At 37.6% G+C, this 14,428-nt stretch overlaps 1 protein-coding gene across 1 annotated transcript in view; it reads right to left on the bottom strand.

The window, feature by feature from the left end:
• Positions 1–763: 763 nt before the first annotated feature.
• Positions 764–14,428, bottom strand: part of LOC124144430 (bromodomain adjacent to zinc finger domain protein 1A-like) — a 32,346-nt gene continuing 18,681 nt past the window's right edge. The window contains exons 15-24 of the mRNA XM_046513835.2: positions 13,318–14,344; positions 11,824–11,915; positions 10,673–10,785; positions 10,227–10,325; positions 9,438–9,688; positions 8,941–9,092; positions 8,358–8,599; positions 7,628–7,822; positions 6,171–6,316; positions 764–5,674 (exon numbers count right to left, since the gene is read on the bottom strand). Coding sequence (XP_046369791.2) covers positions 5,408–5,674; positions 6,171–6,316; positions 7,628–7,822; positions 8,358–8,599; positions 8,941–9,092; positions 9,438–9,688; positions 10,227–10,325; positions 10,673–10,785; positions 11,824–11,915; positions 13,318–14,344 — 2,584 coding nt within the window. The 3' untranslated portion in view covers positions 764–5,407. The remainder of the gene's footprint in view (positions 5,675–6,170; positions 6,317–7,627; positions 7,823–8,357; positions 8,600–8,940; positions 9,093–9,437; positions 9,689–10,226; positions 10,326–10,672; positions 10,786–11,823; positions 11,916–13,317; positions 14,345–14,428) is intronic.

Below are 14,428 nucleotides of genomic sequence, written 5' to 3'. Positions count from 1 at the left end.
TCCCGGGAGGTTGTCTCTGATAAAGATGAACAGAATAAGAAAAACTAGCCATGTGCAGCGTTATTTATCTAGACACCAGAGCACCCACCATCACTGTTCCAAAGTCATATTAGGTGAGGTGAAACAGAGCTTAGTGTCACGTCCATGATCATTGCACTTGCACTTACATAGCCACTTGCATGCACATGTGTATGTCTGTCAGGTTGCTTGTCCAGACTAATGCCGATTTCATAGAGCTATAACCAACTGAGATACCATGCTGCAGTTTAACATAATACCCCACGTAGTCACAGCATACTGACTCGGAGCCGAACAGACCTTTAATGTAAAGCGTCACACAGTTCCATCTTTTAACGTCGATAGAACCCCAGACCACAGAGGCAGTCCGAATTCATACTAGTTGACACATATTGGTTCAGAAATCAGCACTTTCCTGAAATTATTTTCAAATTGTTTTCTAATTGTTTGCTTTCTTTGTCGTTTTTGTTGTTGTTTAACACTGCACTCAGCAATATTCCAGCTATATGACCTGTAAATCACTTAAATAAAGGACAGGCAATCCAGTGATGGATATTATGAGCATCTATCCAGGCTAAGAGATTAAATGACATGCAATCAACCAAGTCACAAAGCCTAACCATCAGATCCATAAATTGGCTTTTATCATCAGCAAAGGTTGCTAGGGACCAATTCCATCCTGGATTCTCCACAGGGATTGTCATCTGAATAAATTGCAAAAGTTGAACAAATAACACGACGTCAGTTAATAGAGGCATGTTTATTAAGTGAAAATGCCCATGCCTGTCAACTTGACAGCATAAACCATAGCCGCATCGTGCACATCCATCAAGCTCTTGTCTCACACACCACCAAGCCTCCAAACACTACAGGATGAGGGAAACAGTCTAATAAATAAATTTGCATCATAACATTACGATATATTTTCAATAAGTATCCTGAAACTAATATTTATTTAAACTGAAATGGGCGAGGAAAACCTACAACTGTGTCCAAGCTTTTCTCAAAGTATTTTTTTGTTTGTATAACATTGATCCCAAAGGAAAAAAAACCCTCACAACAGGAATTGATAGTTTTAAATGCATTCACCAACGCATATATAAGCACAAATAAAAAGGAGTCCAATTTATTTCAATCACTACCCCTGTATGCAAGCAAAAAATATCATGTATGAACATGATTATTAAAGGTTGAAATTAAGTCTAAACATCAAAAGGGGTTCTTGTCATAACCTCAATGTTAAAAATTAAACATTTTGGGCATTCCTAGACTCGAATATTATAGCAGCCAATCTTAAGGAGTCTCAGGACCCCCCTCAAATTCAAACACTGTTAATGAATATGCTTGATGAAAAAAAACATTTCATCATGGAGGTCCAATCCATTCTGCCACCATAAATCCTTGATTAATGCACAGAAATATATGCCTACCTTCCCATAAATATTTGTCTGTTGTTTAATGCCGCACTCAGCAATATTCCAGCTATATGACGGTGGCCTGTGAATAATCAAATCTGAACCAGACAATCCAGTGATTGATTTTTAGCTGATTCTTCTTAGTTTGTTAAACTTGATCAATAATAATCAATGTTATTCAATTTAAAGAATTATGTTTTCAAAGTCCCAATAAAGGGAGGTAACGAAATACCTTCAGTACACTCCCAAAATTATATGATATGCACAGTAAGTGCCCCGTAAAGAAACAAAGTACCGGTAACTAGTCCTCTGTATTTGTTTTATGACAATGTTAATTATCTCATGACAACACATCATGTTATCATGCTCTATATTCCTGAAATAAAGAATGAATCGAGGACTTAAAACATCAACAAACTACAAAGTTGTACACAATGCATTAGTGCTATGGGGTCCATTACCTACCCCTTCCACCATCTTGTCAACAAAGAATAGATAATAGATCTCTTTAAATCCTGAGATAAAAGGTGCAATGTATTGACTCCAGGGAGTAAACGACACTGTGGCACATAAAGGCAAGACCGTGAAACTACAGTTTATAACCACTATCTACAAATATATGATAGCATAAGGACAGATGCTGATGTGGTGTGCCACCAGACCCGTGTGAATAAATTTTATCTATCAACAGGAGATAACAAATGAACGAGCAAGAAACAAAATGAAGAAGAAAACAAAATTACACAAGTCAAACCTTTAAGTGGAATTTTAGAAGCTGTACTTAATGAAGACAGAATGGACTCATGGATTTTAACTTCAATATTCTTCAATGTGAAGTGCTTGCATGTTAAAGGTACTACCATCTGTACTGAAACGTTGCATGAATAGAATAAAGAACTTGACATAGATCAGTCAAATCAGTCTTCACATTTCAAATCATGTATTTTGGGATAACACTCTTCGTGTTGAGTAGGCAAATGGTGAATGTTCTTGAAAAGCTGCAGTCCGCAGTATCCCAGCTCTGTCATGAAAATAACCATGAGCAACAATCCGTACCATCTGGTCCGGTGACATGCACAAGTCACAGTCGCATCATCCATCACCCTCTAACAAGCTTGAGATACAGGGGATCTATTCCCACCCGGACTCCCCCAGGAGCTCTCCTTGTGTTACACAAAGAACCACCTTCTCATCTATCTATTGGATCACAAATGCAGATGAGCTGCTTGAACCATGCACCTTCAGAACAACACGATAGATTACTGTAAAAGAGACAGCTTTTGATCGGTTTGTTTTTCTCTGCTCTATATCCTAGTGATAGATTTAAACAAAATGCACCAAATCTTGCAGTAACATTACAACATGCATGATCACAAAACTTTAAGTAAGACCATCTCATTCATATTTATTTTTACAAATTTAGAAAATCAAATGGTTACATGAATAAAATTAACGTTTCCCTTGAACCCTCTGACATTATTCAATTTGTTATGAAAAGTTCTGGAAAGTGTTTCATTGTATGTAATACCAGCAATAGTTCATACATGACTTATTGACATTCAGTAAGTGTACATTAACTTGTTTTACAGTCGGTTAAGAATCATGATGTATACCCCAGTTTTGCATTGCACCCACATGTATAAACCAAGAACAATGATAAAGATGGGACTACGTATAAACAAACCTACAATTCAAATATACATACACATCATATGTGTGCAAACTCCACTTGGAAAAGCTAACACTGACATTCCATACTTACAACACATGCAAAATATTTAATGATTACATTTAAACAGAAAACAGTTGTTGTTTATCAGTTCCAATGGTAGTTTCTTGATACGTTCTAAGTACAGAGAGTGTGTGAGTGAGTATGGTTTTACACCGCTTTTAGCAATATTCCAGCAATATCACCGCAGGGGACACCAGAAATGGGCTTCACACATTGTACCCATGTCGGGAATGGAACCCAGGTCTTCGGCGTGACGAGCAAACGCTTTACCACTAGGCTACCCAACCGCCCCTCTAAGTACAGAGAACTCGTGACAGCACTTTATAAGGACTTAAAACAATAGCTGCACGAGGAAAGGGCAGGCGTAGTCAAGCCTTGATGATCTCATAACAGTTCCTTATAATCCTGATATGTCCTCAGTGTTAGAGCAAATACGTAAGATAAGGATAGCGTATCTATGTACATATAGAAGCACCCAAAGCCCCAGTACCCACGTCAAAGGTGTATCTTTAGGTATCTGTGGTGGAACAAGTCTATTTGTTGGAGTACATTATCCAGGAATAACTGCACTACAAGTGACCCAAATGATGACTGCCTATTGAATCAGAGCCTTTAGCTGCAGTCTTACACTTGAACAAAGCAGTTGTAAGTACTGCTTTGTAAAAACACTGCCTATATAGTTCGCTCTACTGTATATTTATGAATCAAGTTAAATTGTTTGTTACAACTCTGTTACAGTCTATAAATGGATTGACTTGAGATATAGAAAAATACTGTGACATACCTGAAAATATTGCTAACTATTAAAATATGTTACATACTTACTAGCAAATAGTGTTGTTTGTGAATGTCAAATAAATAAATGACTAAATAATGGAATGAATACAACATATACAAGTAAATGAGACATGCACTGACATTTACACAAAGACGAGAAAAAATATTTTAACCAAAGACAGAATTTCAAGCATTTATTAGGTAGCATAACGACAAATGTTTAAGCTGACCAACATGTCATTAATCTGAAACCGTCATCTCAACTCTAGTTATGGATCTTGAGGCATTCTTTAATTGTTGCACACAAAATTGTGACATTACAGCGATAGTTTATGACACAATGGCAACAATATTTTAATATGATGACATACAACGTTTTATCGATAAAACGTTGTTGTTGTTATGATGTTTCAGGGCTAATTCTTGTCTCCTCATCAGCTGAATACTGAGTATGCGTATTGGAGTTAATATACACATGGCAAGATGAAAACCAGAAACATCATCCCAAACGATAAAGAAGTTGTTATCCATAAAACTTCTAAATGCCTATCAAATACCTGTATCTTATGTTCTTGTTCCCTTTCCTCTTTTGTTTAAAAATTGATATTCCCAAATCAAATAAAATCAAGACAGCAGAATTACCTAATTGTTTGCAGTTTGTTAAGGGAGATGAATTTTTATTCTAGTACAGGTCCAAATTGCATAAAACACAATTCAAATAAAAGCTTATTTTTGATATACTGATATCTGATAAAGATTGGGTTAAATTGTTATTCATAATCAACATTTCACGAAACAAGTACAGATCATTGAGAAGTAAATCATTGACTAGGTCTGTAATGATGTACTAAGCCATGATATGATAGAAATCTCAAGAGTAGGATCACGATGCAATACAGATATCAATGAGCTGATGCTGGAAAGTTACCTCCTTTCAAAAAGTATTTGTGCAATAATAATGAGAGTGAGTGAGTATGGTTTTACGCAACTTTTAGCAATATTCCAGCAATATCACAACGGGGACACGAGAAATAGGTTTAACACATTGTACCAATGCAAGGAATCAAACCTGGCTCTTCGGCTGTTGGGATCAATCAGGTGATGGACAAGATACGTAATACATAATATCCTTGGACCACTGCATAACATGCAGAGAAACTGAAACATGCATGGAATCATAAAGAGTGTATCTTTGCATCACCAGAATGCAGTTAACATGAAATTGAAAGGTTCGTGTTTAGGACAAGCCCCATTATGTACATTCAGCGGAGACGGGAATATATGTACAAGATAAACAGTTACAAAAGTCTTCGATGCCATCATTATTAGAACAGGTCATGAAAATATATCATTTAGATGTGAACAATATTTCCTACAACAGAATAACTACAGATAACAAATGCAGCACTTGAAATAACTCAGTAAAAGCTCTCCCTAGAGAGATGATGCATTGTCCTTGTGCTTGCTACTTCTTAGACTTTTTGGTCGGTGGTGGTGAACTTTCATCATTCTCCATCTCAAAGTCCCGAATTTTGGATTCAAATAATTTACTTAGACCTGCGCCACACTTGTACTCTGGTGTTTTTCTATTGTTGTACTCGATGCAGTTGAAAAATATCTGTCGAACATCAGCTATGAGGTCTGCAGGTTTTTTGTAGACAAACTTGTTGATTCTGTTTCGTATGGTGGAAAAATCCATGGGTTTATCTATAACATCATAATAGTCTGGAACCTGGAAGAAATAATTACAAACAATGTCACAAACACATCATTGGAAATAGAGCGATTTTGTTAAGATCAGCAATGTTCTGCTGAAATATTGCTGACTGCATTATTAAACAAAGAACACACACACATTGAATAGATTGTCTCCCTTGCCTAAAAATGCAAGAAATTGTAAGATCCCAAAAGACATCTGTGAGTGAGAAATTGAGGGGTTGAGGAAAAATATTGCAAAATGTCCTTCAGAATACATTGATGCTCATAAAGAGTCAATACAGCAGAAAGGAGAGGTAGACCCACCCCACAGTTCTAACATTGTTAAGCTCCTCCTGCATCAGATACTAACATATAACACAGTCATAAGGATGTGTTCATAGGAAAACCTTCCAAATGTTAGTAACCTTATACTTTGAGATTTTGATTATAGTTACAAGAGTAGCACCAGTTTCTAATGCTGCCCTCTGGTATAATATTATTTGAAACAGTGTTTGTCCACAGCGTATTACCATTTTCTTGCTGACTGGTTTCAGGAATGGCCATGCGTCATCCATCTTGGCCAGATCATGCACAATGTCTTCCAGATGTTTCATCTGTTGAACTGTACTGTTACCACGGTAACTGCTGACATAGTGTTTAGGAGAACCATCCATATCTGAAAAGTCAAAAGAGTAAGTTATTCACACAAAAGTCCATCCTGACTCTGACACGAGTTGAAGTACACTAACTATAAGACTCCGATACTTCATACCAGGGGTCCGGAAACCGTCATATGCGCCGGACATGTCCGATTGGGAATCTCAAATGTCCGTTTTAAAATATTGCTAACCGGACATTTTAAAAAGTATTGTCCGGACATTCTTAAATTTTGACCGGACATGATCAACAGTTAGGAGTGAGCAGTTTCTGTCTGCAGTTGTAACACAATGAAGATTATCTACACTGACAAGCTTTGTTTGTTTTGATTGCTGTAAATACATCGTACCTACATGATAGTCCAATCGGTCAATCACTGTAATAGGCAATAAACTGAGTTGACACTGATTAATCGAGGATTAATTACTGAGAACATCTTGTTAATTTGAGTGAAAGGTGTTTACAACTGTTCATTAATACCTTGCATCATCGATGTACCTCATTATCCTCACAATGCTACGATACGTAACCTCGGACAAGAAGCGAAAGCGTGACGACAGCCAGTCAAGCGGATCTGCCAAACCCCCAAAGTCTGGATGATCATTTTGTAAGTCGTGGCTAACGACTTTCACTTGGTTGACATACAATGAGGATTTGCAGATTTTATTGTTTTCAGTAGCTAGTCGTATATTGAATCTTGATTGACCGCCATTTTGCTTTCTCGGACGATCGATATCCAATTTTTTATGGTCAATAATTAAGTAAAGATGAAAAAAGTATTCAAATAGCTATTGCTATCAACGATATTTTAGTATTTGTGATTAAATTATCTGTCTTGTTTTTAAAAAAATCTTTAGTTTAAAAAAAACACTTTTCCTGTGAGGTCACGTGATAACCAAATATGGGATAATAGTCTCGATCCAAATGTTACAACACGTACACTTGAGCAGACTCATGAATATAACTCATGAATATTAATTAGACCGTTCACTACGTTAACAGATCGTTATTATAACAGAAACAAACGTATGTTTTCCATGTAAATCTAAAATGATATTATTTGTTATTAATTGTCCGGTGAATTAAACAATTTAAATTGAAACAATTAATAATTCATCATATTATGAATACGTAAACTTGTAATGTGTGTGAAAAGTCGTACTAAAATACGCTTTTTGAATGGGGCGTGGCCTAAATGCAAATGTCCGATTGGGATTTTAAATTTTCCGGACCCCTGCTTCATACGGATTGGGAATCTTAGAAATGAGACTCTAACAATAGATAATCAAAATCACGTGGCCAATCTAGCATGTAGTAAAACACAGCGTACCTGCATAAGCATCCTGAGAGAGTCGTGAGGTAGATGTTTTCTTCTGCATCTTAGGCTTTTCTTCAGACACAGGGTGGCTGCGTCGGGGTTTGGTGGGGACAGGGCTGTCCCTGGGGCTGCCTCTACGAGAGCTTGGGCGGCTAGAGTTTGGGGTGCCTCTGCCTGGAGTTGTCTTCTTGCTACTGCTACTGGAATCTTTATAACAAATCATATCAATTAAACTCTATTTGAGATTAAACACTTCAATTAAAACTCAATTTAGAATCTCCACTGTTGATACTTCCCTAAGAAGAGTGAATGTTGTTTTATGCAAGTCAGTCATCAGGGGTCCGTCCAGAGTTTGACCTGGGCATTGCACCACCCAATCATCATTAGTCAGCTCTTACAACAAGCATAGGGGGATTGAGGACTTTCTCTTCCGCAGACTCCCCACAACAGTTCATGAGTAGTTAAACTCTGAGATGAAGCTTCTTTCAATGTCTTACTATTCACCACTTAAATATGTAATGCATTATTTTGCATGAGGTGAGGTGAAATGGGGTTTAACGTCGCGTCCAAGTTTTATTTTGCATGAAAGAAGTGTTGGGAATCCATTATTTTAAAGGAAAGTATCAAAGGCACACATTCAGACTTGCTCAAGAGAACAAGCACAACAAATATCTATACCACTGCAGTTACTCAATACTGTTGTCACTACACAAAAACAAAATGGATTGAAGAAGTCTCTTACTCTTCTTTTTGTGCACAAGCTTTATCTTGCCACCAGGCTTGTCCACCCCCAGACAGACCTGACACAACCACTTGCCCCGGGGGACCTTCTTGAGGGGTGGGTCTGCACAGGTGAGGTGGTATGAGCCAGGGCAGCTGTCACAACACAGCAACATGCCTGGCTTGTTACACTTCACACACAGGTTCTCATTCTCATCCTCTTCCTCTTCTTCCACCTCCTCTTCCTCACTCTCTGCATCAGAGCTGTAAAATAAGGAACAACATATGCCTGATTAGTGACTTGTTGGCTATAAAAATATAATACATAGATTTCATAAGGGATGGTAGCAATTTATTAAGATGAATATATAGAAGGTATTTAATGTTAAGCTGAGAAAAAGCCTTTGCCACTAAGGCATCATCATAACATACAAAAACATCCTAATAGAAAGTTTTTTCATGCCTTAAGACAAAATAGAGAACACAAAAAGGACAAGTATTTGGAACAGAAGTTGACTCTCCAGACACAATTTCTTAAAGGTCATTCACATCAACAGTTTGCATTTCTAGCAGTCCAGCAGACAACCATGACTCAGACTACTTACTCTTCTTCTTCTTCCTCCTCATCATCATCATTTTCTTCCTCCTCAACTTCTTGCTCTTCTTCTTCAAAAGTCTTTCTGCGATCTTTCCTAGGACTGCGCTTCACTTCCTTCGGTTTACAGTTTGGACAGTACCAGTCACCTGTTGGTACTTTCTGAAAGCCCCAAATATATGATAATCGAGCTGTCACAGAAAAATGATGGGAGAGTAGTACTGTCACTGAATAATACTTTCTGACAGAATCATGACACTACAGTTGTATTTTCTGACAGAAAAATGTTAGTAGAAACATACTTCAAGATCAGTAACTTGTAGTTTAGTGTATAGATTTCTTCCGTTATATGATGATCTGATTGGTCCTCACCAAACGATTGGTCCTTATTGAAATTTATTTACTCTTGTTTTATAGACAAGTATATATCAGTAAAGAGGGTTAAAGTGATAATAGTATTCAACAATTATTTTTCAGTCACAGAAAAAGTTGTGTAAGTGGCCTTACCTCTACTGGAGGTTTCAGACAATACATGTGATGGCCTCTATCACAGCCATCGCACAGCAGCATCTTCTCCCCATCGCCCTTCCGCCGACAGATGCGACAGCGAGCATGGAGTGCAGACTTGGACCAGATGATACTCTTGTCCAGTGTAGAGAGGAAAAGGAACACTTGAGACAGGTTGGTCACTGACAACAAGGACTCTTCCCATCTTTCATAGGTGGTCTTTTGTTGCTTTACATCATCTTTGTCCTCATCTGCAACACATTTTAGAAATTTTATTATAAATTGTATATTTATATACTTTTCCTATCAAGAGAACGAGTTGCAAGGGATAGACACATGATCAGTGCATCTAGGTCAACCAACGTGCAGTGTGCGTGACCCAAATCTGGGAGGTGACCACGGCGATGTGAGGTATGTACAGGTGAATTAACTTTATTTCAGCCATGTTTCCACTTAGGACCGAAAGAAGAAAGAGAAATGCATAGCGTGAGATAGGACAAGTTTAAAACTTTGTCATATCAAGACTCTACCCAAAAGTAATTGAAGTAAAAACCTTTCAACTATTGGTGTTGACTGGTCTAATGTTTCTACATGTGCTAATATAAGATAAAAATAATGCATTCACGTGGCATGTCTTTGTCGTTATTTCAGGAATAAAAGCCTTATTTCCTAGATTTGAATATTTTAGTCTTTGTTTACTGTTCATTGTTTTGCACTAAAAGCATCTCATTTACTGACTTGCTTCTGAAACTCAATTTTTGAGAATAATGAAAATTGACTGCTTCTTACCATCACTGTCAACCTCTGCCTTGTCTTTCCTCTTGGCTCGCTTCTCTGCAGCTTCCTTCTCTGCTTTCAATCGCTTCTTCTTTGCTTCATCGCTTTCACCTGTGCATAGTTACACAATTAGCCATGTTAACAGAGATATACTGAATAGAATGATGTTTCGTTCAATAAGGTAACTGAAAACTTCAGCTTCAGGATATTAAAAATCTTTTTATTAAACCATATAGACCTGCAATGTTCCCAATGTTGATCATCATCCAAAACGCCATTAAGATTATATTCAAAATTGGTAACAATAGAATGTCCTTAGACTTATCAAGATGGAAATCATAGACATCCCCTTACGACATTTATCTTCTGTAAAATCACTGAGATGTCATTCTTTTTTTTTATCATGTTCAAATCAAGCATGAACTGCATCAGCATGATATATGTAATGTGAACATTACCTAAAGGTACGCCCAGGTACTTAGGCTCCAGGCCTCTCGCCACCTGCAGTAATGCCCGACTAAGGTCTCGCACCACAGCCTCAATACAAACCAAGTCTGAGTAGTCATGTGCCCTACACAAATAAAATGGAAACACATGTCATCGTATATAAAGGATAAAAGAAAAATGTCTCAAAAGATTCTACAATAGACATGACAGTACACACTGTATACAGTGCCAGATACTGTCAAATAGTTTAATAGTTTAAACAACATGTACTTGCCATCAATTTGGCTTGGTCTCCCACCATAAATAGAATAAAATAAATCATGAGGATGAATCATATTTCATCTGTACCATTATCTCTTCTACCTGTTCTAAAGAAGATTATTTTATTTTGATCTAAACTGATTCGGGATGGAAATTTATTGAGTACCTAAGCTCCATCTAGTCACCACACAGAAACATAAAATAGGTATGGAATGTTTGTTCCTGATCTCAAAGCAGGAGTCATCTTCCCTTGGTCTGGTGCAATTCGGAAATGGAGTTTGGCTACATATACCCCACCTTATAAGGCTAATAAATAAATAAAAAGGCACCATTTCAGCCCCTGATTCATACATGTACCAAGTTTACATGAAACATCTTTCATGGTTTTCAAGCCATGCTCCAGAAACTAAACAACGACGTACAGACCAGAGGATGACTATACCCCCCTGCATTGTATGCCGGGGTGATAAAAAGATTTCTTAATTTTTTCTCTTTATATAAATCTAATAGTGTGAACACATGGTAATTTGGCAATTGTGTGTATGCAGTGTTTATTTTGATTTAAGATCAAATTTAGTTTTTTCTTAATTATTTCTTGTCTGAGTATCAAATGCATTAACCTGAGATTTTCTAGGTGCCTTCTAGCTCTCAGTCCTAAATGTATAGTATTCATTCACCAGTGTAATGCCAAGACAATGACCTCACAGCATTCCCCCAATAATTATTGATTGTTACATGAAACTTACTGTGGGTCACTGAGTGCATGCAAAGGTTTATGTCATATAATTATTGGGCCACGGACTCAAAATAAATTGTTAAATCGCTTGCACTTGAATGTAAACTTTTTGTCTAATGATAAAATGCACAATTGATTAACCCCAACAAGAAAATGAAAACTTACTCTGTCTTTTGCCTGGCAAACACTGGGTCATCATTCTGGGCAAAGTAGCTGCCTTGTTCTATTGCATCTCTCCATGCTGCTCTGTCCTTGATCTGTAAAATGAACCACGGACTGCATTGACAACAGGTACTAAGTTTGAAAGAATGTTTTCTTCAATTTCATGGATAGAATGGCGGGAAAATCCTCAAGATCTGCATCTACTGATAAAATATGGCACAGCACGCAAGCTTACAGGACATACGCTTCACAATGGAAAACAAATTTGGAGTTACAAATACAACCAAGTTGGTTGTTAAAATTACATTGAGATATTCATTGAACAAGCAGTACCTTGTTTTTTCCATACTTTGCCTATGATCATGGAGATACATTATCATTATTTAGGCAATTGCTTACAATTATGAAACTTATTTCCCTGCTCAACATTTTGATGAAACACTGATACAAAATTTATCATTAAATGTCTAACACCATATATTTAATGTAATCATGTTACAGCCATTCTGCAACACAAATCACACTTTCAGCATGCTCAAACTTGTAACAAAAATCCCAAATGTGAATGAGATTATTTTCATGATGTTAAGCCTGTCACTCCACCATCCACAACAGAATCTTTTCATAAATATTCATGCTGAAATAAACATGCAGTGAAACCTGATTAGTCCCGTTAGTCCCAAACCCCATCCAAGGTTCATACAGACGGGGAACACTAAAACTCAAGGCCTTTTCAGGACTGTATGAATCTTGCAATCTTCTGGACCATTACGACTGGGAACATCTCTACATAATTTAAGGCACATTGTTAATCAGGCAACTAGGCTTGTCGTAAGAGGCGACAAACAGGATTTGGTGGACAGGCTCATGGACTTGGTTGATGAATGTCAATCTATCCCAATCGCTTTGACTGATGCTCATGATGTCAATCACTGGATTGTCTGGTCTAGACTCGATTATTTACAGACTGCCGTCATAATATAGCTGGACTATTCTTGAGTGTGGCGTTAAACAACAACAAATAAACATTATTAATCAGGACATTTGTTAAACCTTACCAGGTGAGTTCACTGGCAACAGAACCATTTGGATTACCGTATTTGACGTAATAAGTGCCCCGCTCTTATAAGCTCCCACAGGGATATTTGCTAACATAACATGTATACTGGCTAGTGAACAATCCTGATTGGCACCCCTTCCGATTGATCAATGTACACAAGACTTATTTATTTGTGCATAACATATTTGTTATATGCACCCTTAATTATCGGCAATTAAATTCTGGAAAAATATATCTATCGTATATAAACATTTCAGGCTATCAGCATAAACCATGAAATTTAAGATCTTTCAACTCTGTTGTTTTTCACCAAAATAATATTCTAATAAGAGCCCCCTCATTCTAATTTTGAGAGCGCCCTGGGCGCTTATTATGTCGAATACGGTATGTGGTTGTACTGCACATTGTTTTCTGCCTAAATGACAAGTTGGACTTACTTTCATGTATCCTAAACTTCCTGCATAGATCCTGTCTTCAAGGTCTAACAATGTGTCTCTGAGATTAAGTTCTATTGCTTCTTGTGCAGTATCATTTTGCACAGTGCCACGAGCAGCCTTTTTGCCAGAGATCCCTCGAGTAAGAGCCAGAGCCTTGACTCTGGCCTCTTCCATAGCATCAGGAGGTAGGCTCAGGTCCTCCTTAGGGCACTGGTGTATGGACTTCACCACTGTACTTTTAATCTCAAATAATGATTGCTTTAATTCTCTTTCCCTGAATCCTCTTGAGTTTAAACAATCCATAAGTTCATTCAGTTGGTCAGAATTATCTAAAAAGGACCACATGGTTTTCTTCCGGTTTGAGATCTGCTGAGCAGCAAGGCTCTCCAGAGCAGGTGGAGGTTCATCATCAAGCACTGGAGGTTCATCCACCTCCATTTCTCCATCCTTAGAAGCTGTTCGACTTTCGCTGTCAGAGTCACTAATCACAATCACCTCCTCATCTTTCTTCAAGGCCTTCACTCTAGGATCTGTAGCTGGCTGGACAACATTCTCAGCTGCACTTGTATCCACAGATGTATTCATGGAGTCATTCTCCTTATCACTACTTGTATTCTTTTCGTCTATGGATGTAAGATGAGGTATTGAGGTATGTTTTTCAAGGTAAGTGGAAAAGGGATCTAACACTTCGGGATCAACATTCACTTCATTATCTTCCACAAATAAGCCTGGTAGGGCATGGAACACCCAGTATCTTCTATACATTCGATCTCTGCCTACTGGGTACAAGGCATTCGTCCGTTGCAACTCCAGAATCTTGTTGACCATGTCCTCTTCCTTCCTGGCAAAATCTGCTTTCTTCTTCGCTTCCTCATCTTCTTCTTTCTTCCTCCTCCTTTGTTTCTCTTCTTCTGTGAGATTTTCGTCATCTAAGTCTGGGCTAGGTGTATTTCTGTCTTCATCCAACAACAGAAGTTTGTTCTTGAGAGTTTTGGGTTCATTAACATCACCATTGACTGCACCATTGCTGTGGATAAAAAACAATAAAGGGTTAATGAATCATCATCCTGATAAAAGATTTACTAAAGATTTATTTTTCAGATCCATCGTC

The sequence above is a fragment of the Haliotis rufescens genome, unplaced genomic scaffold (assembly GCF_023055435.1).
Source record: "Haliotis rufescens isolate VD_foot unplaced genomic scaffold, xgHalRufe1.0.p SCAF_82, whole genome shotgun sequence".
NCBI lineage: Eukaryota > Metazoa > Mollusca > Gastropoda > Lepetellida > Haliotidae > Haliotis > Haliotis rufescens.
Note: the sequence above shows the minus strand (reverse complement) of the source record. Positions and strands in the feature narration are given on the sequence as shown.